This window comes from Littorina saxatilis, linkage group LG4 (assembly GCF_037325665.1).
Source record: "Littorina saxatilis isolate snail1 linkage group LG4, US_GU_Lsax_2.0, whole genome shotgun sequence".
Taxonomy (NCBI): domain Eukaryota; kingdom Metazoa; phylum Mollusca; class Gastropoda; order Littorinimorpha; family Littorinidae; genus Littorina; species Littorina saxatilis.
Window position 1 is genome coordinate 56,168,334 of NC_090248.1, and position 27,051 is coordinate 56,195,384.

A 27,051-nucleotide genomic window follows, 5' to 3' on the forward strand; every position below is an offset into this window, starting at 1 on the left:
GGCTTGCGTGACTCGAAGCAGCGCATCCCTGAGAATCTGCCGGTGAACCTCCAGGCCAGAGCTGCAATCTTAAAAATCCAGTCGAGGCTTCTTCCATGGTGGCAAAGGAAAATCTGGTGGAGGGTCTTTGACACCAGATGGTGGAGAGTCAACAGCATCTGAACAGAGAAAACACAACGGTATTATTTTACAGCAAATTAGTAATTAGATGCAGCCAAACAGAGGGAGGTGGGGTGGGGGAGAAGGGGGGGGCGTTGGTATACTATAGGAAGAGGTGGCTGTTATTGCAATAGTTTATGCTGTATGCATTATGTCATGACTTGTCATTTTTTGGCTGAGAAAAGAAAAAAATACTATTCCACAAACATTTTGGAAAAAGACCAAATATTATTAAATTCCCGATCCTCTTTCAGGGTCTTCAACAGGCAATAATAATCATAATAAAGGGCATTTATAGAGCGCCTTATTAGAAGTTCAAAGCGCGTATGCCGTGTGAGATAGAATTTTTTACACAATATATCACGCATTAACATTGGCCAGTAAATCTGAAGCCATTACGGCGAGTATTTACTTTTCATGGCCCATTATTCCAAGTCACATTTTGGTGGACATTTTTATCTATGTCTATACATTTTTCCAAGGAAAGACCCTTTTGTCAATCGTGGGATCTTTAACGTGCACACCCAAATGTAGTGTACTGTAATACACATATAATACAACTTTCTTTTCTTTCTTTCTTTATTTGGTGTTTAACGTCGTTTTCAACCATTCAAGGTTGATGGGATAGGGGAAAGGGGGGAGATGGGATAGAGCCACTCGTTAATTGTTTCTTGTTCACAAAAGCACTAATCAAAAAATTGCTCCAGGGGCTTGCAACGTAGTACAATATATGACCTTACTGGGAGAATGCAAGTTTCCAGTACAAAGGACTTAACATTTCTTACATACTGCTTGACTAAAATCTTTACAAACATTGACTATATTCTATACAAGAAACACTTAACAAGGGTAAAAGGAGAAACAGAATCCGTTAGTTGCCTCTTACGACATGCTGGGGAGCATCGGGTAAATTCTTTCTCGTCCCAACCAATATGGAACTCCCCCTAGCCCGCGGGGGGTATATAATACAAATAACCAGAAGAAAATAGCAAAATAAAGATGCAAAATCACTGCTTGATTTTGGCATGCTCTTTTAAAGTGCATGGGAATTGTGGAATATAAAAAACTCCAATTTTTTTTTCTTAGGATTGTTTTTCGCTAAACATTTGACTTTCGTAGGATAATTGTTTTTCACTAAAAATGTTACTTTTCATTCATGAACGTCATTGACCAAATCCTTTTTGCTAAAGGGTAAAAGAAAAACAAACTTTGAAATCAGCGAATCCGCTGACCATTCCCATGCAAGACAAATTTTATTCTGAGTTTCATTGCTAATGCAGATCAAAGACAGTTGCACCGCTAGATAATGCCAAACTTCTTGGACCAGCCACATTTTGACTATACATGCATATAAAGTCATGTAGTATATGTAGCATAACAAGACCACATTTTCTATGTCTTGAAATGACATTATTCAGCGGTGACCACTGTAGAAATAACTGAAGATGCATTTTAAAGCATAAAGCATGCAATAAAGCATGCAATCATGTTTCAAAATATCAATTCTTGATAGCAGGAATTAATTCAATCATTTTAAGAATCAATTCAATGATACCTTCCAATACATGCAGATCACCAGCCTCAAAGTCCTCTTGTAGTTTATACGCATAAACAGCAGGATCATGCTGATACACAACATTGTGCCACTTGGGATATCCTGGGACGGAGGAAATAACCCTGCCACGAAAGGGTGTTCGCTTTCCATCTTTGATTTGGAAATGGCGGACCCACTTTCCTACAAACGGCGAGACAGATGGCTGCGCGTCTTGCAAGCACTGGCAGATCAAAGTTTTCACATTTGCTGAAAGGTCCTTCACGTTTAGCTGCTTGCCTTGGACACTGAACGCGAACAAGTGTTTATCTGCCTGCTGTTGCAATATTGTTTTGCGAAATGTCACCTGTGTTTTTAGAGCTTTGATCTTTTCCTTCTTGGTGGAAATGGAGGAAAGCATTGTGTCTACTTGTTGAGGGTGTTGACACAGCCCGTAGAACAACATGTTGTCCACAATTGTCAGTCTTTCTGCAGTTCGATTCTGCTCTTTTTTTTCTTTTGCAAGTACTTTTTGGTGTAGAGACTGCTTTCGTTTTTCTTCAATCTCCTTCAGGCGCTGTTGGTATTTTTCTCTCATTGCTCTACCTTCTGGTCTGGATATATCCATGTATGCGTTCAGCTTTTCAGGGGGCAACGAGTCCAACCACTCCCTGGTTTTGTTGAGAGCGAACATCACGAAGGTTTCATTACAGAGTGTAGATGCCACAGGCCGGAACTTAATGAGCGCATCTAGCATCCCAAATACGCGTTCGGGAGTCTTGTTGTGTCGAGGTACTGATGCCGTTTCTGAAGCCAAACGTTCATCCACAACTGAGTGGCGTCCCCCAGGTAAGTGGTCCCCTGCAGCCTTGATGAGGAGGTCCAGCCAAGCTCGGAAGATCACTTGGAGCACCGTACAAACAATGTTGTCAAAGGGATCCTCTGACATATGACGCTTGTGAACGGCATCTCTGTTGACTAACAAGGGGAAAGGTGCAAGTTCACCCCGCGTCACATCAGTGGCATCATCCCGGGCTTCGCGAAGAAAATCATGGAGTTGAGCATAAACAACATTTGCATCTTGAAGCGTTGTTCCCTTTTCTTCCAGAGCTCTCCAAAAAGGACCTGTAACCACCTTGGAGCAGATGCCAAGTGCTTTGATGATGGCCAGGTTCAGTTCAATTTGAAGATCTTCAAAAACTGCTCGCTGGAGGTTGTTTGATGGCGAGTGTGCACTGCTGAAAAATTCCTTGATTTCTTCATGAAGGTAGAAAACAACTTCTGCGTTAAAAAACACAATATTAAATCTGTTTCCTCGAAATGGAACAAGCAGGGTTGTCAGTTTCTTTCTGTTCATGCTCTCCTCTCCATCCTTGTCCTCTCTCATCAGCAAAAAAGTTTTAAACTGAGAAAAACACCCGCTTTTTTCATCTGCTCCTCTGGCCAAGCATTTCGAAGTCTGACGCACAACACGCACACCACCACTTTCATCTCTCTTTGAACTGTCACCATCAGCTGGATCAGCAGCTTTCCTTGATGCCTCAAAGGTTTTGATGACTTTGTTGCTGATTTCTGCAAAGTTGACAAGCAGGTGTAGGCCACAATAGAAGTTGTTCATTTGCGCCAGATTTTCTTTCTCTTTGTCTGAAAGCTGTTCCCAGTTGTCACGCATTTCCGGTAGAACCTCCTCCCTGTAATCGTGCAACAGCCGGTGGAACTTTTTTTCAGAAGCCGCTCTGTCAGACATTGTATTTTTCAGGTTTGTCAGTATTGTGTGACCTGCATTTGTAGACGTTGATTCTTCTATGTCATCTAATATGTTTCTAAATGTACTCAAGCAGCTGTCCGCGCTCTTGTCAATCATGTCTCTTAAACCAACAACAATCTCCTTTTCGCCGCCTCTGACAACAAAGACTTCAAATGTGTCCCCTCTCTTTCTTGTTTCATCAGACAAAAGTGTTGTGTCAGACTCCTCTGTCAGCACATCAGCAATCTGCTGCCTGGTCAGACTCCCGCGGCGATCTGCCATCCGATTGATAGAGGTAACGGAGGGTAGCTTTGACAGAGTCTTTCCACACAGCTGAGAAACAGTAGACATGACGTCAGAAACGTTGTGGACTCCCACACCTTTTTCAAGTAGCTCCATCACACACAACACTGTATCAGTGTTATATGTGTATCCATCTTCTTTTGTTGTCTCAATAACAGTGTTGGCTTCATCTTGAAGCAAGCTTTGTAAGTAGACTATACTTTCTTTCAGGTTATTTATTGTATCTTCCTTTTTCTTTTCTTCCTCACAAACATCAGGTATTTTCTCACTTTTTAACACCATCTTTTCACAAACCTTCAAAAGGTTTTCATGTTTTGACTTGAAAGCAACTTCCTTCTCTTCCAATGCATTATTTTTCTTCTTGAGTTCTTTGACTTTTTTCAACAAGCTTTGCTTTTCTTTTGATTCTTTTGACAACAGGTCATTGATTTGTTGAATTGTTTGTGACGTATTTTCCTTATACTTTTGCATCCTAGTTAGGAGCCGACAGTGTTTTCGTTTCAACAATTTCTTTTCTTGCTTCTTATTTTTGATAGTTTCTTTTAGAGCCGTGTTTTGGGAAATTAAACTACAGTTTGTGTCCCGTTCTTCTTCAAGACTACTGTTCAAAACCGATTCTTTGGTTTGTTCTACAGTTTGCCAAAAAGTAGTTGAAACTGTTGTTGAAGGTGAACTAATTCCTGCTGTTGATGATGGCTCCAGGACATTAAATAAGGCCCGAAGTGTAACTTTTCTTGCTTCCCCCATTAAAGGTCTCACTTTTCTTTGTAGAGAACTAACACGCATAGACAGCACATTTCTGTTCAGTCCAAGAGCAGTTGCAAAATCAGTTATAGAAGCTATGGATTTATCTGAAATTTTTGATAATTTTCCACAAATGTCCAACACATCAGCATTGCTAAACGGTGATGAGAAACCTATGTTTAATGATGTTGACAGCCTGTGTTTTGCGGCATCCATTTTGATGATTATGAAGAAAAATTTACACAGTGTCTCTCAGGCGAAAAAATAAGTGTAATTTGTACATTTCACTTGGATGATTGTTCACAAAATATCTTCAAAATGAAGGCGGTCCGAAAATTGAAGAAGAAGAAGACAAGGATATGCTGGGAGATACATTACTGGTTCATCGTTTGAGTCCCAACATGTTTCACAGTGTTAACAGTTTGAGTACTTACCTCCCAGCTCACGAGGATTCTGTACAATGATTTATTGGAAACAAATATTAAAACACTATTTGTATACATGGAATGAAATGGTGATTACAATCAAAAAGTAATTATGAACTTCTATTTATATTTTTGAGGTCTTTTGATGGGCACTTAGTTTTTTTAATCTATTTTTGTTATTATTATTACTATTCAATGTCAACAGCTTAATTAAAATGAGTACATACCGTGCTGGAAGAAGCAAGATGATCACTTTGAGTTTGAGTCAATGTACCGGTGCTAGCCTGAAAGCAGAAGATCACAAGCATAAACATAAAGCGATAAGCGATGACATTTAATAGAGGCATTAACACTGCAAGCCAAACAAAAGTTACTAATGAAAAATAACTATGCTTGCTCTTTCAATCAAAATTATAACGTCAAAAGTAATAACAACAACAACAAAAACATATATCTTGATGATGTACATGTTGTATTCCAGTTTTCACTGTCTATGTAGGTTATATACCGTTGACATCGATTTGTACATATATCAATGACTTGGAGTTGGTGAGGAACCAGTGACATTCAGAATGCCTTTATTAGTCTATATACAAATTGTTGAAGTATATATAAGAATGTTAGTTGTAACCTACATCATGTCTCAAAAACTCTGGGGTCTGCAGTGACTCGCTCCAGACTCGCTCGGAATCAACATCAAGGTTCTGAAAAAAATTTGTAATAATGATCCACAATTTCCCTTCCTATTCCTACACTTACACAGTTACATCAATAACAAGACATATATGAAGCCAACGCAGAAAGCCAAGGCAGGCGGGTTAGGGGGAGTCCCATATTGGTTGGGACGAGAAAGAATTAACCCGATGCTCCCCAGCATGTGTTAAGAGGCGACTAACAGATTCTGTTTCTCCTTTTACCCTTGTTAAGTGTTTCTTGTATATATAAATATAGTCAATGTTTGTAAAGATTTTAGTCCAGCAGTAGGTAAGAAATGTTAAGTCCTTTGTACTGGAAACTTGCATTCTCCCAGTAAGGTCATATATTGTACTACGTTGCAAGCCCCTGGAGCAATTGTTTGATTAGTGCTTTTGTGAACAAGAAACAATTGACAAGTGGCTCTATCCCCTATCCCCCCTTTCCCCTATCCCATCTCCCCCCTTTCCCCGTCGCGATATAACCTTGAATGGTTGAAAACGACGTTAAACACCAAATAAAGAAAGAAAGTAAAGAAAGGCAGGAATAATTACGTTCAACAACTAAACCATGTCATATGAAGAAAGAATAAAAGAAGATAATTACAATTTACATGAAGCATGAAAATAAAAATTAAAATGGTTGGAAAACCAATAAATAATTTGTTACCTAAACCATCAACATTTTGTAAAACAGGATTTTCAAGGTAAACACTCAAACAAAAATACTGTGCCACACCCAGCCCGATAAAATTGAAAACATGTAGAAAAGAAAACAAACAAATGGATCATCTTACAACTACAGGAGTGATTGATGTGTCACTGTCACAGTCACAAGCATCAGTTGGGGCCCACTGATGATTAAATGGTTCACCACAGCGGCACAGTAACTCTCTGAAAAAATTGAATATATATGTCTTGTTGAAAGTTGTTTATGATTGGAAACAAGAGGTGCAACTGATAAAAAAAAAATCACCACCTGTGGAAATTCAAAAATTATACTGCCACAATTGCTTGTGACGGCCAATTAAATTGTTTATTACTGTCATTGTAACCTTGCACTTTATGAAGTATATTGTGCTTAGAACTAGTTTATTTGTTATTTGTAAACTGTGACAGAAATCTACATTCACGTAGTGTGGCATGTGCTTCAACCTGCAAACTCCGTGAAAAATAAATAAAACATTAAAATCATAATCTAAGTTAAAAGGTTACATGTATATTATATACTCACTCATAATTTATAACTGATTCTGCTTCACTTTCAGGCTCCTCGTCAGTACTGGAAACCAGGGTCTGAACATAATTATAACCACATGATTTAGACTGTTTGCCCTGAAATGAAGCTGTGTCATTGCTATGCATGATCATTAGTTTTACAACCTGTTGGAATCAGCTAGAATTCCCTGGGTAACTAAATTAAAATAAAGTAGCTTGAAATGTTATCTTGACTTGGGATTACACTCAGCCATCTTCTTCTTTCATCATAGCTGTCCTCCTTCATCAAGTCAAAGATTCTGACATAAATAAAAGTTCACCATTATGGCCCTGTTTAACAACTTGAACTTAAATTCACTCGTATTTCATACGTAGCTTTTAAATGTTCATTATAACTTAGTTTGTGGCGGGGATGTAGCTCAGTCGATAGCGCGCTGGATTTGTATCCAGTTGGCCGCTGTCAGCGTGAGTTCGTCCCCACGTTCGGCGAGAGATTTATTTCTCAGAGTCAACTTTGTGTGCAGACTTTCCTCGGTGTCCGAACACCCCCGTGTGTACACGCAAGCACAAGATCCTGTAATCCATGTCAGAGTTCGGTGGGTTATAGAAACACGAAAATACCCAGCATGCTTCCTCCGAAAGCGGCGTATGGCTGCCTAAATGGCGGGGTAAAAACGGTCATACACATAAAAGCGTGGGAGTTTCAGCCCATGAACGAACAAACAAACTTAGTTTTAAAGAAACAATGTCATACTTCAGCAAGTGAATCCACAAGCGAGGGTGGAATTCTGTCCGACCAGGAGGACTGGGAGGAGTCAGTATCGGACATGTCAAACACCTTAACGGGACACGGACAGAATATGATCTGCAATATTAACAAAAATACATGTGACTGCAATGTACCTCAGTTATTGAAGTGTTTTCAAACGATCTAACCATCCGACATTCGAGTGATTTCATTGTGATTGTTGAAAATATAAATCAGAACTGGGGTCGGGGACAAGTGAAGTCACGACACTCGACAGTCAACACAAGTTTCGGGTTGTTTCAATTTTGCGGAAGAATCCTTCAACTTCAAGGATTCATAAATGCTTGCAAAGATTCATTTAAAACCTTCATTTTTTTTAAATTAATTGATTTCAAATGTATATATGCAGGAAAAGACAGTACTTACTTGTTCAGAAGACGGAAACTGCTTCGTAGATCTAACTAACAACGCCGTCAACAGACGTCGTTCCAAGAAATCAAAATGGCGGTAAACACCGGCAGAGTTGCCCGCCCTTGGATCGCAAATTTCCGTAGGGAGAGGTCTTTCCCAGCTGTTTTTCAATATGTTCTGCTAAATGTTTTGGCTGGATTTATAACTTATCTTACAGAAAATATTTCGAAGTATTTAAAGAAAACAGTTATTAAGGGCTGCGCGCTCTGTAAATAGCCTTAAAACTATCATTGACTTTGTATTTACGTTTTTCACCATCAAATTACTTTCGTTTTGGCTCGGAAATATGGTGCTATCCCGGCGGAAGCTCTTAACTATACATAATCATGTTCCTACATCACATCCGAGCCATCAGAAAAGAGAAAATCCAGCCGGAACGACGGTACTAAAAGCAGGCAATTTGAGTACAACATGGGAGAGAATACGGAACTATTCAGGAAAAGATAACTCGTGAGGTTGGTTCACGCTACACTGAGTGCGTTCGTACGTGCTAGCACACACCCCTGAATAATCATCATGTACCCACAGACACACACACTGACACAGGTACATCCACACACACGCACCCAACGCACATATACATACACGCACGCACACGCAATCGCGCGCGCGCGCACACACACATACATATTTTTGTATTAACGGGCACATGCAGATTTACATGCCCGCTTATGTGCGGTGACATGTTAATACGTTAGCAAGTAGATTAATTGTTTTTCTGTTTTCAACATCCGATGTGGTAAGTTCTGGATCGACGCAAGTTAGTTTCCTTTCTCAATTGATAGGGTTGTCCCTATGGTTGAAAACAATGTATATACAAGTTCATCACTGTAAAACAGGCGGTTCATGAATATATATATATATATATACGAAAACACTCACCCACACACACACACCCACACACCCACACACACAAATGCCCATCACATTACATATACTGAACGGCAAAAGTTAGGGACCGCCCTTGAAAAAACCAGCTGACTTCATCTGTGCCAAACTCCTTGTTCCTAAGTTTATAAAACCAAATGGCTGTCAGGCCGTACACACCAGTGGGTGAGCAATGCTGTGTTAGCAGGAAACTTGCTCGGGGTCCACGGAGGCCTGGCTAGGGCACGAGACAGAAACTGCCAAACTGCAAAAAGTGGACCATTTTTACGCTGGCGCGTGGGCAAGCCTGGGCGGGAAAGATGAAAAATTCGTTATGCACGTGCAGGGGGGATGTGTTGAGAGTGAACTGTTGTCACCAGTTAGGCTTTATAGCCCCACGATTTTCCGCTAGCCACCATCTTCTCACTTTGCCTCCCAGACGAAAGGTGACCACCTTCAACAAAGCCCGGGCCATCGCATGACTGCAAGACGGCGTAAGCAAGCAATAAGTGGGCAGACGACTTGGAGTGTCCCATTCTGTCGTGGTCAGGCTGCATCAGAAGTTCCAGGCCACCAACAGCGTTCTGGAGAGGCCCAGGTCAGGACGGCCTAAGAAGACAACACAGCGTGAACATCGCTTCATCAGAAGACAAGCTCTGCAGCAGCGAGGCACCACTGCAAACATCATCAGGGGCCAGCTGACGGTGGCAACAAACACCAACGTCAGCACGAAAACCAGCCGCAAACGCCTGCACGAAGTTGGCCTGCGATCACGTCGTCCAGCTGTACGGCCACGACTGACAGCAGCTCATCGCCAGGCTCGTTTGGCGTTCTGTCTCAACCACACCAGGTGGACACGCCAGCAATGGGCCGATGTGCTGTTCAGCGATGAGTCCCGTTTTAATCTGCACCATCATGACGGTCGGGCTCGTGTGTGGAGGCGTCAGGGTGAGCGGTACAACAACGGTCTGGTGCAGGAGAGGGTGGCCTTCGGCGGGGGATGTGGAGGGCCTTCAGTTTTCGACACAGAACCCCCCTCTACCACATTGTTGGCAACTTGACGGGCCAGCGCTACAGAGATGAGATTGTCGCCCCTTTGGTTCTTCCCGCTGTACACCAGATTGGTGTGCAGGCTGTGTTACAGGACGATAACGCGACACCTAACAGAGCGAGGCTGGTCAACAACTTCATCCAGCAGGCTGGTGTCACCAGGATGAACTGGCCGGCCTGCAGCCCTGATTTCAACCCCATCGAGCACCTGTGGGATGAGCTGAACAGGCGAGTGAGGAACAACCACCCACCCCCAAGGAACCTGCACAGCAACTGCTTCAGTTCCTGCAAATCGAATGACAGGCCATTCCTCATGCCTTCTGCAGGAAGCTGGTAAACTCGATGCGGAACAGGACTGCAGAAGGCATCGCAAAACGCGGCGGACACACCCATGACTGAACTGTTCGGAACTTGCAAATTTTGTTATCGACCCCCATGTTGTTTGAGAGCTTGTTGACACGTAATGCGTGAATGAAATGTCACCATATTTTGGAAAAGGATCGCAGAGATAATGAATTAAACATGTTACAAATTTGATTCAATTTTGTTTGGTTACCACCAAAAGTGGAAGCTGTGTTTGTTTGCGTAAGTGGTCCTTAACTTTTTCCGGTGAGTATATTTTACCATCGTGCTCACTGAACTGAACAATAACAAAGGGGGGGAGTCCGCGAGCGTGTGTATGTGTGTGTGTGTGTGTGTGTGTGTTATTTTGTGCGTGTGTGTTTTAGAGAGAGAGAGAGAGAGAGAGAGAGAGAGAGAAAGAGAGAGAGAGAGATAGAGATGAATATACTCGGGAGTCCGCGAGTGTGTATGTGTGTGTGTGTGTGTTATTTTGTGCGTGTGTGTTTTAGAGAGCGAGACAGAGAGAGAAAGAGAGAGAGAGAGAGAGAGAGAGAGAGAGAGAGAGAGAGAGAGAGAGAGAGAGAGAGAGAGGAATATACATAGTATGTATACGGTTCCATGGGTACATTATTGCGGTTAGGAAAAAGTCACAGCGCAACGAAGAACAACAGGTTTAAGATAAACATAAATCAATATTGCGACTAATTAATGAAAGAAAATAAAAAATAAGAAAACGTCAAAAACACATAATGTACAACAAACACTGTATTTGTATCTGAGTAAATATTTTGTCAAACAGAATCAAAATTAAGCCCACATACAAACCGTTTTCGCACAATTACTGCTTTACCTTTCAAACAAACATATAAACAAATGAACAAACGAGAGAGGTCGAACGAGCAAATAAACAAATGGACAAATCTAAGCAAATACAAATATGATACATTTAAATACGACCAGCAAAAATGTGTTTATTGTATTTTCTTTGAAAAATAAGTGTATTCAACTTCAGAGAAACTGCCCTTTAATTAGATAGAGCATATCTATGCATTATCCTTTGTATCCAAATCCGCGTTTTCATAAACGTCACTCTGTTTGGCGAAGACGGGTGTGTCGTAGGGAGACCTGTCGTCAGTTCCGTATTGTAGACTGTCATAGTCACCTCTCTCTCCCACAGTGACGTCGACATTCGTTTCTGTGGATGTGGTCATCTCCACAGCGGGTTGCTCTTCGTGGTTGGTTGCTGAAATGAAAATTAAATCATTATCGTGTGTCAAACTGGTAGACAACGACAGCGACAGCGAAAACGAACACACTGCTACAACAACCAGCAGTCACTAATCAATCTCTCTCTCTCTCTCTCTCTCTCTCTCTCTCTCTCTCTCTCTCTCTCTCTCTCTCTCTCTCTCTCTCTCTCTCTCTCACACACACACACACACACACACACACACACACACACACACACACACACACACACACACACACACACATGGTCTGCTCATCAAAGTGGAAACATGAAACATCAGTTGGCAACACAGACACACCCGAATAAGCAGACTAACACAATCTAGCAAATTAACCGTTGGTTCACCTTGAAGCGAAGTTGAGGGTGTTCATATATGTCTCTTCTATGTTCAGATTGCAAACTCGTGGGTGGTGAACCCGAACTTCGCTCCTTCTGTTTCCGCTTTCGTCTGTAAAACAAGAAGAAGAATGAACTCATTGCGTGCACTGTATCCTTACATGTGTTTCACTTTTTCTCTGCCGTAATACCGATGAAAACATCAGAGAGACATTATTATTTGTAATGTTTAACATCATTAGCTAAGTCTATGGTGATACGACACATGTCTAATTGTCGATCATAACTTATGTGTACGTTTACCCCCAAAGACTTAACAAACACCTTGTCACAGGAATTAATGTGACTTTTCGTGTACCTTGAGGGTGGTTTCGCCTGATCAGACATCGTTATGATCGTATAAATGATGCGTCGGAAAACCGCACAAACATACCGTAGGGTTACTCTTTTACGTCAATAATAGCATTTGCACTGAATGACAAAAGATGGGTATGGGGATAAAGCAAAACTAACACATCTGGTGCACATTACAGGCTCACAAAAAGGAAAAGCACTATGTACCTGACAACAAGAACAACAATGACAACAGCAGCAACGACTACCGCCACAGCACCAATGGCGCCCCCAATGACACCTCCTTGGTTGGAATCCTGGTCGGGATCTTCCTGGCTCTGTTCTGAGGCTGTGGACGTGTAGATATTTAAAGGGCTGACAACCAATATGCATTACACATTCGTACTCTCTCTCTCTCTCTCTCTCTCTCTCTCTCTCTCTCTCTCTCTCTCTCTCTCTCTCTCTCTCTCTCTCTCTCTCTCTCTCTCTCTCTCTCTCTCTCTCGTTTGCTGCAGATTTTCCAAAACACAGAAGAATTAAATATATATAGGTTACACACTTCGAGTTATGAATATCGTGCATATTTTCCCTAGGGTAGATTGTCATGTATTACCGAACTTCATGCCTCTTTATATTTGTGCGACCGAGATTGTTTATCGTCCTAGCATATAACAACGTCATGTCCCAAATAGGCACTAGTTCTGGGGACAGAAACACCAAGTTAGCATAGCATTGTTTATCAACGAAAGTAGTGCGCCGATTATCAAGAAAATACCTATGTAGTACGCAGAATAATCACCTCCTCAGCTAACAGGGACAAAGAGGCAGGTCATGGGATAAACAGACTATGCCATAGGTGCCGTCTTGATGCAAGACAACGGGAAAGGTCTACAACCGGTAGCATACGCCAGCAGGAAGCTGAACAAAGCTGAGCAGAATTATGCTACCATCGAGAAAGAATGTCTAGCAGCAGTGTGGGCAGTGAAGAAATACGAACCGTATTTGTACGCAGTACACTTCACGTTAGAGACCGACCATCAACCTCTCCAGTACCTACGGAAGTCCAAGACAAAAAATGGAAGACTGATGCGTTGGGCGATCCAACTACAGCAGTATTCATTCACAGTGAAGGTGATCAAAGGAGTAGACAATGTAGGCGCAGACTACATGAGTCGTTCAATCTGTGTAAATATGGATTAAAACAAAGTTTCATATAGTATACGCTTACAAAGAGATTGTCTTTAAATACTATTACAACGCCGAAAATTGTCTCTCAATCCGTCTACACTCCGTAATTAAACAATTGGGTGTATTTACGCTTGCACATTGGCAGACTGAAACCAGTCGCACAGTCTTCACAAGTTCCGTTGAAGGTGTCGCAATGTCTGGAGTTGCTGCACTGGCCACACTGCTCCTTGCAGTCCTTGCCGTATTTGTTGGCCTCGCACGCTGTAATGAGCGAAAGAAAATTAAATACATAAACACATCGAGGAATCACCGATCATGACAATGTGTTCGATGAGTTTAATATAAGCAATCTCTATGCCAGGCGGAAAACAATATTGAGTGGTTGTATATTAGCATACGTTTAGGTCTTGTGGTGGAGGTATTATTACTTGTGTGAAACAACAGTACCTCATGTCTTAATATGTATACTTGCAGCAGAGTTTTTTTATTGGAAATCCTTCAGTTTTCAAAGAGAATAGACTTGCCTTTCTGATAACTAGCTGTCTCAAAAAGAATATTATAAGGAACCATTTTTTTCTTCTTGTGTTTCTTTTTTTGGGGTTGGGTGTCAGCTATTTCGCCCAAGAAGCAATACATTACAAAATTAACAGGGGCACGTACTCGTGTTGCAGTATGGTGGTTGATACCCAGGCGGACATCCGTTAGGACAGTCTCCAGTGACCTTGTCACACACATCGTTGTCCGCACACTGACCACACCGGTGTCTGCATCCGTCACCGTGATAACCGTCAATACACTCTGAACATCACAAAGTTCACAAGATGATTCTGCTCAGGCAAACATTTCTTGAAAGTTTACTTTTTGAAGAAAAATAATGTCTAAAGATGTGGTTGTTGTTGCTTGTGGTATTTCTAAGAAACTGAGTAAGCGTACCTATTCTGTTTGCGTTTTTTCCAGTTTGTGTTGTGTAGTAAATTGTTTCACTTTTTCCTCAGATTTGCGTTGACATAGATAATTTGGTATTTTACTTTTACTTATAAAACATTTTATTTATTTATATGGGAGATTTATATAGCGCTTGACGTTCTCTAAGCGCTTTACATGTTAATTTCTGCCGTGTGAGATGTAATTTTTTACACAAAACATCACGCATTCACATCGGCCAGTAAATCTCAAGCCATTACAGCGAATATTTACTTGTCACGGCCTATTATTCCAAGTCACACGGGTATTTGGTGGACATTTGTTTTTCTATGCCTATACATTTTTGCCAGGAAAGACCCCTTTATCAATCGTGGGATCTTTAACGTGCACACCCCAATGTAGTGTACACGAAGGGACCTCGGTTTTTCGTCTCATCCGAAAGACTTGCACTTGAACCCATCACCAGGGCTAGGAAAGGGGGAAGAAAATTGCTTACGCCCCGACCCAGGGTCGAACTCGCAACCTCTCGCTTCCGAGGAAAGTGCACTTACCACTCGGCCACCCTTTCCCTTTTTCATCGGCATTCCATCTCCATGAATTTAATCACAGTGACTTTACCAGATTCTCTCTCTCTCTCTCCCTCTCTCTCTCTCTCTCTCTCTCTCTCTCTCTCTCTCTCTCTCTCTCTCTCTCTCTCTCTCTCTCGCTGTATCTTTCTCTCTATCTGAGAACTTACTGAGAACGCTTAATCAAGGCAGTGTTTTGCTTTATTTCTAAGTTTTAGAAACATGCATGATAGACGCAGACGTTCTCAATACCTTTGCACAACGGAAGAGAGTAATTCCCATCACAGGCCTGACAGGAACCGTTGAAGACGTTACATGCAGCAGAGTTCTCACACCGACCACACTGTTCTATGCAGTTCTCACCGTATGTCTTGATCTCACACGCTATGAAAACATACCATCATTAATTCCAAATTGGCAAATAAAATGTTCAAATCACCACACAGAAAGAATAAACCAAAAGAGCCAAAATTAAAAAGTCATCACTAGTAATTGTCCGAAAGATGAAACGGGACAGGTACTACTTCAATAACAATAATAATTAACCAACCTACATATTGAACGTCTTATCTTAAAAGGTTACTCTCCGTTGAAGATATAATGTCTGTCTTTCTTTCTTGTGTGTGTGTGTGTGTGTGTGTGTGTGTGTGTGTGTGTGTGTATGTGTGTGTGTGTGTGTGTGTGTGTGTGCGCGCGTGCGAGCGTGTGTGTGTGTGTGTGTGTGTGTGTGTTTGTTTGTCTGTGTGTGTGCGTGTGTATGTGTGTGTGTATGTGTCTCGGTGTGTGTGTGTGTGTGTGTGTGTGTGTGTGTGTGCGTGTATGGTGGTATTAATTAGGAACAAAATGTCCCAAATGCAAAGTGTAATTGGTTCGCTCTCTCTCTCTCTCTCTCTCTCTCTCTCTCTCTCTCTCTATCTCTCTCTACCTCTCTCTCTACCTCTCTCTCTATCTCTATCTCTCTCTATCTCTCTCTCTTCCTCTCTTCCTCTCTCTCTCTCTCTCTCTCTTTCTCTCTCTCTCTCTCTCTCTCTCTCTCTCTCTCTCTCTCTCTCTCTCTCTAACTCCGTTTTAACTCGTTACATACATGTGTTGCACAAGGGCGGTTGATATCCTGCTTTACATCCACCAGGGCAATGTCCGTTAGTAGCGTTACACGCTGGACCCTGTAGACACTGACCACACCTCTCTTGACACGAAGTACCGTGGTAGCCAGCAAAACAACCTGGGAACAGTCACCGAATGGAAGAAACAGTTCATTTAAACACATTGTGTGTTGTTTTGCTGAATCAAACATAGCATACAGGTGAAATTGTGGTGAGAGAGAGAGAGAGACAAGGCAAGACAAGACAAAATCTTTATTATCGAGGGTAATAGATAATTATAATAATAGATAATAGAGAGAGAGAGACAGACAGACAGACAGACAGAGAGAGAGAGAGAGAGAGAGAGAGAGAGAGAGAGAGAGAGAGAGAGAGAGAGAGAGAGAGAGAGAGAGAGAGAGAGAGAGAGAGAGAGAGAGTGTTTTTATTCGCTGAGAACGCTTAATCAAGGCAGTGTTTTGCTTTATTTCTAAGTTTTAGAAACATGCATATGGCATTCCGTTTGTCAAATAATTATTTGGATACTTTTTCATGTTTTTTTCCACCAGTTTTAGCTAAATAATCATTATTTAGAAGCTCATGTGCTAAACAAGTAATTGTTTATAAACAATGTAAAACAATTCTAAATATTTTTTTGTTTACGTAAACCATTCATTATTTACCTAAACAATTCATTGTTTACGTAAATGATTCATTGTTTACGTAAATAATGATTTATTTACGTAAACAATATATTATTTAGACTTATATTACATTGTTTATAAACAATCAGCAATGTTTCTAAATAAATCATTATTTACGTAAACAATGAATTATTTACGTAAACAATTCATTGTTTAGGGAAAGCAGTTTTCATTATTTAGGGGAATCAAGAATTGACTTCTAAGCTTCATTTTTTTCTTTGTGTATATACTATAATTCAATACAAGGTATCTCCAAACATTATTTATCAGAAAATGTTCGTAAATTTGTTTATTTTACAAGCTGAAATTGCCGTACGAAAAGAACTGAATGCGAAAACAAACAAAAGGTCAAGGTCATGACCGGGAGTGTTTAGTGTTTGCATTCTCTCCCTTGAAGTTGTTGAAAAAAAGTTTTCCGTCCTAAGTTTTCTGTTCTGTCTCAACAAAAACTTTCTCTTTCCGCAGCAGGACCAGGTCCGCCAGACAGAATGCCGCATATATATGGCATCAGCAGCAGCGCGTGAAAAAACTTCCAAAATAGAGCTCTGACGCGATGACGTCACACAGTCGTGTGCAGAGTTGTCCGGCCTTGCCTCAGGCATTCCGGCGGAACTCGCGAGAAGGCAACACGCGAAATCTGCATTCCGAATCTCCCGCATTTATCGACATGGTCTCTAGTTGAAGTGTTAAAAATTGCCATAACAGACAAGTAGAGATAGGGACAGAAGATTATTTTCTGTTCCACTTGTTGTCAACGGAAAGGGTAAAGAGACAAGGGATTTGACTGCACGAGTCGACGCCGGCGAGAATGGTTGGCACAGCTTCAGCTGAAGAATTTCAACTTTGAGTTTGAATCGACAGCTAGGAAATACCTGTGCTCTGATCATTTTGTCAATGGTAAGTACTCATGCTTTTGTTCACTTGCCTTGTTACACCCCCGGTATAGGGGTGTGTATAGGATTCGGTCGATGTTTTTGTGTGATTGTGTTCGCATATAGATCTCAAGAATGAACGGACCGATCGTCACCAAACTTGGTGAACAGGTTATATACATTCCTGAGACGGTCCTTACAAAAATTGGGACCAGTCAAACACACGGTTAGGGAGTTATTGGTGGATTAAAATTATACAAGGACTTATAGAGGGACATATTAATGGTCAAAGGGAAATAACCATTCTCACTGCCACCAACTGAGAAGGTTATTTCCCTTTGACGGGGGTGTTTTTCCTACCTCGGAGGAATTTCTTGTTTAGTCTGTGTTTTATGCAAGCTGTGTTGTGATGGTAGTGTGCGGACAGTCAGTCAGTCCTGTACCGAGTGCAGTCTATGACTGAGGGAGTCAGTCTTACACTTACTCTCTATAACAACTTATCATGGTTGCCCAAAACCATGACTTGTGAGAATGCCATAATATGTGTGAAATACTTGGATTTGATAATCATAATTTATTTGAACACTAAAAATTAATGGTCATTGTTGATACAACTTCATAGTTCAGTTTTAAAGGGTAGATCTGTGTCTAGATTTACTCATTCATTTTGTTTGGGTGACTTATTTTTAAAATAACTCCCAATCCATAATTTACAATACATTTGCCTTTGATTTTTTTCTGCAGGGCAACCATCAACCCTGTGGGAAGTAAACAGTCCGAGCTGGACGCCTACTTTGAAACTTGGGTATGGTGCGAGGACACAGCCTGACAGCCAACAAGGACGGTACCAGAGACTCAAGGAGAGGAAGAAGCTTATGGGGAATGAGTCGACTCCTCACCCTAATTTAGCAGAGGATGCTGGTGATGGCGACGATGAAGGTACTTCAGATACAGCAGAACTGGCTGCTCCTCTTCCCGAAAGAGGTGACTGTGGCGATACTTACTGCCAGACTGTAACCTATGACAATTTTGCCTGGATTTCTAAAGATGAAGAAAAGCAGCTACGGGATGAACTAAACAGGCTGGTGCTAGAAACTCGGGAACTTAAAGACGAACTTGCCAAGAAAAAAATGACACTTGATTCTTTGAGGGACAATGAATGACGATACTGTACGATATTTTACTGGAATTTCTCATTTCTTCACACTTGTTACATTATTTGATTTTCTTGCACTGCATTTGCCAACACACTCGCGCAGAGCACTGACACAGTTTCAAGCTCTCATGCATCTATACATATAAATAAAAGAGAGTGTCTGTCTGTCTGTGTGTGTGTGTGTGTGTCTGTCTGTCTGTGGTCGCCATACCTCAGAGATGGCAAAAGATAAGCACAAGATATTTTGCATGCACACTGCCCTGGACCCACAAATGTGCACCTGGGTTTTAGTTTCTCCAGACATTGTTTCCTTCCTCGGATAATTACCCTCCCCATCTATCAATACAGTCTATATAGTGCAAGGGAGGTAAGTCATGGTTTGTCACCCACGGAAGGGAGGTAACTCTCATCAAACCAGTATACCGTGTCATTCTCAAGGGTTACCCCCCGCCCGCTATCATCCCGCCGCCCCCCCCCCCCCCACACACACACACACTAACCCTGCCCCCTGCTCCCCCTCCCTGCCTTCCAGATCATCGCGAATAATGTTTACGAAACGATCGCCTCAGTGAAAGATCACGAGAATTTACAGATTTCTCTCCCCTGTTCAAAAAGGTATGACGCGCTCACTCATGAGGTATGCGTGCTTTGATCAGACGGTAACTACAGTGGGTGTGAGAAGGGGTAAACAAATCACGAAGAACACGTTGAACCAAATAGAAACTTGCCTTGCCTATACATCCAAATGTATGAGCTCACACTGTCATTTTTCTTATCCACATTGGAATAAGATTCGAGAGGTTTCTGAGAGAGGGGAGAGCAGAAACACCCGGGCGAAGCCGGGCCTGACTGCTAGTGCATATATATATATACGCCTTAGCACACCCCTGCAACACCTGGCATACATCTTTACTGTGTCGCGAACAACTGCCAGCAAAGTTTTTCACGAGACTGTGCATATCATGTACCACAGACTGCAGCCACTTGTTTTCTGGCCAGACAGGCGAAGCATAAAGACAAGTCTACCGCCACAGTTCCTTCCCTATCCATGGAACAGAGTAGTGTCCATTATTGACTGTTTTGAAATATTCATTGAGAGACCCTCCAGTGTTGATGCTAGTGCACTCACCTGGTCAAACTACAAGCACAACAATACAATTAAATACCTAATATTAATTACACCTCAAGGCCATATATTTCTTTTATTTCTAAAGGGTGGGGTGGGCGAACAAGTGACAAGCACATCACTGCAAATAGTGGGTATCTAAACAATATTGTACAAAATGATGTGATTTTGGCTAACAGGGGATTTGACATTAATGAACTAGTGGCTATGAGAGGTGCACTTGTAAGTGAAAATCCCTGCCTTTACAAGAGGGAAGAGTCAGCTTACAGCTTATGAGATAGTCAACACGCAAACTAGCTAATCTGAGAATTCATGTTGAGCGAGTTATCGAGAGTCAACACGCAAACTAGCTAATCTGAGAATTCATGTTGAGCGAGTTATCGGTATTCTTTGTGGAAAGTACAAAATTCTGAACTCTGATATTCCGACTGATCTTTTGTTTGCAAGGGAAGGGGAAGAAGTGGTAAAACTGGACAAAATAGTCACTGTATCATCTGGGCTTGTCAATGTTTGTACAGTGAAACCCGGCTATGGCACGGGACCCGGGAAGACCTTCAATATAGCCGAAACTTCAATATAGGCAATTCTCGGTTATATTGAATTTCCCTCCTTGTTCCTTCAGAAATTCAATATAACCGAACTTTTTTTTCACTATACGTTCTCATTTCCGTGTCCACACATTGCGTTTGATGTGAGATATATTCCCATTAATCTTTCACCTGTTGGCTGTTGTTCTTCGAGCCTCCTTGCTTTTTTCTGCACACGGACACACACACGGACACACACACGCACACATTCCATATTCCTCAGCTACTTCCTTTCTTTTTTTGCAGCCAGTTTTCAGCTTCTGAATAAGCTCGATTTTTCTTTTAATTGTCAGACTCACCCTTTTTACATTTAGTCAAGTTTTTACTAAATGTTGTAACATAGAGGGGGAATCGAGACGAGGGTCGTGGTGTATTTGTGTGTCTGTCTGTCTGTGCGTGTGTGTGTGTGTGTGTGTAGAGCGATTCAGACTAAACTACTGGACCGATCTTTATGAAATTTGACATGAGAGTTCCTGGGTATGATATCCCCAGACTTTAAAAAAAAAATTTGATATATGTCTTTGATGACATCATAGCCGGCTTTTTGTAAAAGTTGAGGCGGCACTGTCACAACCTCATTTTTCAATCAAATTGATTGAAATTTTGGTCAAGCTATCTTCGACAAAGGCTGGACTTTGATATTGCATTTCAGCTTGGAGGCTTAAAAATTAATTAATGACTTTGGTAATTAAAAATTCGAAAATTATTTTTCTATAAAACGATCCAAAATTACGTTTATCTTATTCTTCATCATTTTCTGATTCCAAAAACATACAAGTATGTTATATTCGGATTAAAAACAAGCTCTGAAAATTAAAAGTATAAAAATTATGATTAAAATTAAATTTCCAAAATCGATTTAAAAACAAATTCATCTTATTCCTTGTCGGTTCCTGATTCCAAAAACATATATACTCACGGAATAAAATAACTTAACATGTTTTAAAATTTAATATCTCAAAATCGGAAAAAGTTGCAGGAGAGCGGGGTGGTACGATCATAGAACCATCAATTCCTGAGAAGAGGAAAAAAACCGGAATGTTCTCGGTTGCTTAGTTTTTTCACAATTGGTCCTCAAAGACGCATGGTGTCATTTTGGAGTTTACTAGACTGACGCCTAAGCTTGCCGACAGCCAGTGCACGCTGTGTGTGCTGTAAACAGGTAGGCCTGCACTCTTTGACTCTCGGGGCACGTCTACCCGTACTTGAAACCTGCAAAAGGTCTGCTGCTGATCCACGAATATTGCATGAAAGTACTGCCTTTGGTTTGTCCGTTTGTTTGTGAGTGAGAACAACTCACTAAAATGTTTCTTTCTCTTTGCCCAAAACTGTCCACTCTGTCTTTCTCTTTCACCATGCCACGAACGTGTGTGAACGATAGACTCGTCGCAATAGGGATGTTGAGAGGAGGGATGACTTATACTGATGTTGCTAGGAGATTCGGAGTGACCAGGCAATCAGTTGCCTTGTGGCGAAGAAGGTACCAGCAAAACAACGGTAACGTTCGAGACCTGCCTCGCCAAGGACGGCCCCGTGTCACCAATCCTCAGCAAGACCGCTTCATTAGGGTGCAGCATCTGCGTAATCGATTCCACCCGGCTACTGTGAAATGAAATTTGTTTTGTTAATAAACGTATTGAGGCTAACCTTCACTGCTCCTGTGTAATTTAATTGCGGCTGCGATCAACCAGTGCACGCACAGCGCTGTCAAACACACCATGCGTCTTTGAGCTCAAATTGCAAAAAAACGGAACAAGCCAGACTATTCCGGTTTTTTGCCCATAATGAGCAATTGAACAAGCTTTACGTTGGTACAAAAATCACTCCTGTAACTTTTTCCGATTTTGAGATATTAAATTTTAAACAATGTTAAGTTATTTTATTCCGTGAGTATAGATATGATATGTTTGGATTAAAAACACGTTCAGAAAGTTAAAACGAAGAGAGGTACAGAAAAGCGTGCTTTGCAGCACAGCAAAACCTCTACCGCACTAAACATGCTCGTTAATTTCACTGCCTTTTGTACGAGCGGCGGACTACGGTCATTGTGAAAAACATGCAGTGCGTTCAGTTTCATTCTGTGAGTTCGACAGCTTGACTAAATGTTGTTATTTCGCCTTACGCGACTTGTTTGTTTTGCAGCCATTTTTTGCTAGTTGACAAAGGGAAACTTTTGTTTGATCAATTGGTTTGTCTCCATCATTTTGTGATTTGCGTGATGCAGCGCTTTTTGGCACCCAGGGGGTCCCGCATCTCCGGCTTCGGCCATGGACGTTGATCAGGGGTCCCTCCCCTAGACCAATTGCCTTCCTGGGCTGTTGAGCTTGGTCTGCCCGTGGTTCTATTTCGGAGTTTTCCTTCTCCTAGACTGGTTACCTACCATGGTTGTCGAGTCCAGTCTACCCGTTTGGAGGTTGCTGAGATGACCGTTTGTGTCCTTGGGCCTCTGTGCCGTCACACCGGTACTGTCCAGCACATCTCCGTCTTCACCAGAGCCCCGTTAGCCAGCAACCAACCCGTCCGCCATGGGAGAACCCTACCGGTATACTTCTCACAATGAAAATCACCCCCACGTTTTAGGGACAGTGAGATTTCAGCGATTTTCTTCCGACGGCATAGCTTGGTTCTGTTTCACCACCATACCACGATGAGGAGGGGATGGTCTTTATGGTGGCAAAGGGAAACTGACTACTCGCATGAACAAGAGAAATTAAGTCGGGGAGATCTACGCACCACAAGACTACATGGCGTAGCTGTCAGAGGCCCGCGGCATTGTTAGACTGTAATTGTTATCAGAGACCTCCTGACTCGAAAGTTGATGCTGAACTGGCCTCTCCCCTTCAACTGATTGCGCTGACAGAGGCGTGTCATATCATACCCGCGCAGTCAATGTTCTTAAAGATAAAAAGTTAAACAAATCTTTGGAGCAAACATTTAATATAGCCAGGTAAAAACGTCCCGTGGGCTAAATTTTTGTTTCAATATAGCCGGGATTTTAATATAGCCGACTTCAATGTAGCCAACATTTTTTAACAAAGAAAAAGTAGAGCTTCAGACGGGACCTGAAAAATTCTTCAATATAGCCGGGATTTTAATAATTATAGCCTACTTCAATATAGCCGGGTTTCACTGTACTGGTATCATGTGATTCTTGCTGTGACGCTGCATAAACACAGCCTAGTGAACTGAAGGCATTGTTTAGAGAATATGTTAATTAAACTGTGGTGTATTGTATCTGATTCTGATTCAGGTGTCTCACATGAGCAGTAGCAATAGTCTTTCTGTTATTATGTTTTCACTGGATGGAATCTTGAATTTGAAGATGAAGGCATTGTTTAAAGAATGTGTTAATTAAACTGTGGTGTATTGTATCTGATTCTGATTCAGGTGTCTCACATGAGCAGTAGCAACAGTTTTTCTGTTATCATGTTTTCACTGGATGGAATCTTGAATTTGAATATGTGTATGTGATCTGACCTGCTGCTATTTCCTTCCAATTCAAGAGCATATTTCACTCTTTCTATCACACACACACACACAAATATACACACACACCACACACACACACACACACACCACATTAACATACACTTTAAAATCATTTTGCATAAATGTGACATGTATTGACACAACTGACAAAGGTTGAGCTGATTAACCTCAAAATAGCTCTACACAGGAAACAAGATAAGGAGCATTGCAAAATTAAATGGCATACACTTGAAATGCGAGCACACATTTAAACTACCAATAACATGCAACTGCAAGCAACACTGAACGTACCACTACCAGTATTGCAGGTATGAAGCCAAAGTGAAGAGAAGAACACTTTCACTAAATGTTCAAAATTGAAATAACATATACTGTGGGCATGTGTCATTAACTATTCATTATGATAAATAGACCTGTGCGCTTTTTTTGCAGAAATAAGTGTGTTCAATTTTGTTGTCATTAAAAAAAAGAACTAGTTGATAATAGAAACTAACTTTCAGTTCCACTGCCAATTGAAACACTGTATTACTTGACTGTACTGATGCAGAACTACGCTGGACCACACACCCTTATTTGTTCCCTAAATCAAGCAGTCAATCCGTGTCACTGGAAACATTGAACGAGGAGAATGAACATATACCTGGCTGAATAAGTTGATAATCAAACTGCTCATGATTCTTTGTTATTCACAGCAGTGGATGTAAAACAACCACAAAATAAGGTCCTGTATGCATTATAATTTATACTTGTAGCACTTGATTTTGTATTGTGGTCGGTGATCTGAAATCAAAATGTATGCCTACATCTGTGCATGATTTTAAAATGAAACAAGAATGGAACAATTAATGACTTCTCTGTGAGTGTGAACTGTGATTTAAAACATTACATGCTCTCTTTTCTCTCCCTCTCTACAACTTTACTACTGCCACTTTCTGTGTGTACAATCATACATGTTTGTTTTCCCACACATGAGCAAGCGAGTCTGGCATTGTCACTGTTTCTTGCTGCGTTTCACGGCTGGTGTTTGCAGCTGCTCCTGGTTCACATCCACTGCTTGTAGAGGCTCAGCGTCTCTGTCCAGCCAGTTTCCAACTAGCTCTGGAAGAACTGCGAGTCTGAACACTTTTAAAGCTTTCTCCACACACATTGCCCAAAAATCACAGTCATGCAATACTCGGACAATAACTTTATCCACAGTTGTCCACACCATGAAATCGCAGTAGGAGGAACTGGTCATAAAAATCTGGCACTGTACTTGACTAAAGTATGGGTGGTCTTTGCGCTGACAAAGCACCCCCTCACTGTTAGATTCCAAACAGAAATGGCGGTCTGCCACAGCACACTCAACAGCTGACTCCTTGAAGGTGAAGGGACGTGTGTGCAGGTTTCTCCAACTCCGGCCATGCAGGTACAGTGTGCTGACAGTATGTTGCCATCAGAAGTGGCGATGATCCAAGGAGAAAGTGCTGGTTCATTAAGGCGTTGTGAATGAAGAACCTGAAACATAAATTGAAGGTCGCACAAATCAGCATTCAGCTAGGTCAATCGAATGAATATAACTCTAAGACGCACATAATGTGCTTTACAATAACCTTAACAATGAAAAGTAAACAACAGATTTTTAACTGAATATGAACATGAAGCTCATTATAATTAATATAAATATAATATTTTGCAAGCTATTTCAGTATTTGAAAATATAAATATATTGAAGGTGAAGGGACATTTCACCTCCACACAGCCTAACCCATGACAGTCACAGCTGCAGCTTTTGTCGTAGTCCAGAATACAAACTGAAGCGAAGAATATATATCAAAGACAAAGCCTCAACACAATATTTCTGAGTCCTGAACTGCAACTTGTGAAATCTGCAACACAAGATAGAGAACACTCACGTTCATTCATTATAAACTGAAAGCACATTCTTACCTTTGCAGAAATGACAGAGTTCTGACAGCCATCAGGTCTGTAGCACTTGACATCCCTCACCCAGCCAGAGACAAAAAGTCGGTAGGAATCCAAACTTTTGTAAGCTTTCAGCTGCTCACACATGTGTATGCACTCTTGCCAAGCACAAAATAATTTACGACGTTGATGTAACTCAGCTCTGGCAAATCGTCCGGATTTGCTGACCAGCACCTGGTTGGAATGTCATACGGATCATTCCCGTCAATCTCCAAAATCTTCTGGTGGTATCGCCGCCTCTCCTCTGGTAACAATCGCTCAGAATATTTTCGCTTCTCGCCCGGTCGCTGTTTCTCCATCTTGCTTTCGACAATGTTTTGCCTGAGGCAAGGGAAGTCACTCCAGATTCTTCTCGGAACGCGTCAGAGCTTCGTGACGCGAAAATTCTCCGTAGTTTCGAATATGTTTTTACTTTTCTCTTTGAAATGAAACGATTAAAGGAAGAGAAATGGAAAGACAGGCATGTTGTTGGGACATAAACAGAACAAAGAACATAAGGGGAAAAATCTGTGTTTCAACAACTTCAAGCAAGACAATGCAAACACTAAACACTCCCGGCAGGGAAAAACCTTAATTGACCTTGACCTTTGACTGTGTTTGAGATCAGTTATTTTCGTACAGCAATTTCGGCTTGTAAAATAAACAAAATAATATCCAAACAACAGCTATTTTAAGATAAGAGTGTGTGGAGAGACCTTGTATTCAATTATAGTAATCACTGAAAGACATAAAACTTAGTTCAGAAGCGAATCCTAGAAACCCCTAAATAATGGAAAATGTGTTGGCTAAACAATTCATTGTTTACGTAAATAATTCATTGTTTACGTAAATAATGATTTATTTAGCAACATTGCTGATTGTTTATAAACAATGTAATATAAGTCTAAATAATATATTGTTTACGTAAATAAATCATTATTTACGTAAACAATGAATTATTTTGTTTGTTTGTTTGTTTGTTTGTTTATTTGTTGCTTAACGTCCAGCCGACTACGCAGAGCCATATCAGGACGAGGAAGGGGGGGATGAAGGGGGCCACTTGTCAAGCGATTCCTGTTTACAAATGCACTAACCCATTACTTGTGTCCCAGCAGGCTTTAGTAAAACTAAATTAATACCTACTGGAAGATTACCAGTTTCCAGTATGTTAAAATAGGCTTAACCTATCTACTGCTGGACTTAC

General features: G+C 41.2%; 1 protein-coding gene and 1 long non-coding RNA gene across 2 annotated transcripts; both read right to left on the reverse strand.

Moving 5' to 3' along the window:
- Positions 1 to 11,115: 11,115 nt before the first annotated feature.
- Positions 11,116 to 12,562, reverse strand: LOC138963605 (uncharacterized). The gene is made up of 3 exons (XR_011454877.1): positions 12,441 to 12,562; positions 11,889 to 11,991; positions 11,116 to 11,540 (listed from the first exon to the last, which is right to left on the reverse strand). It is a non-coding gene; the product is annotated as an uncharacterized lncRNA (long non-coding RNA).
- Positions 12,563 to 13,494: 932 nt separating this feature from the next.
- LOC138965644 (scavenger receptor class F member 1-like) lies at positions 13,495 to 17,275 on the reverse strand. The gene is made up of 5 exons (XM_070337818.1): positions 17,224 to 17,275; positions 15,975 to 16,112; positions 15,143 to 15,274; positions 14,061 to 14,198; positions 13,495 to 13,661 (listed from the first exon to the last, which is right to left on the reverse strand). The coding sequence occupies exons 1-5, from the start codon at positions 17,273 to 17,275 to the stop codon at positions 13,495 to 13,497; spliced, it is 627 nt and encodes a 208-aa protein (XP_070193919.1).
- Positions 17,276 to 27,051: the final 9,776 nt, after the last annotated feature.

What these genes read in the sequence shown, in the direction of transcription:
- LOC138965644 (XM_070337818.1), bottom strand. Translation starts at nt 17,275, where the DNA reads ATGCCTGAGGCAAGGCCGGACAACTCTGCACACGACTGTGTGACGTCA. An exon ending in CGACTGTGTGACGTCATCGC is followed by an intron (nt 16,113 to 17,223) that starts GTCAGAGCTCTA and finishes GACTGTTCCCAG; the next exon opens with GTTGTTTTGCTGGCTACCAC. An exon ending in ACCGCCCTTGTGCAACACAT is followed by an intron (nt 15,275 to 15,974) that starts GTATGTAACGAG and finishes ATGTTTTCATAG; the next exon opens with CGTGTGAGATCAAGACATAC.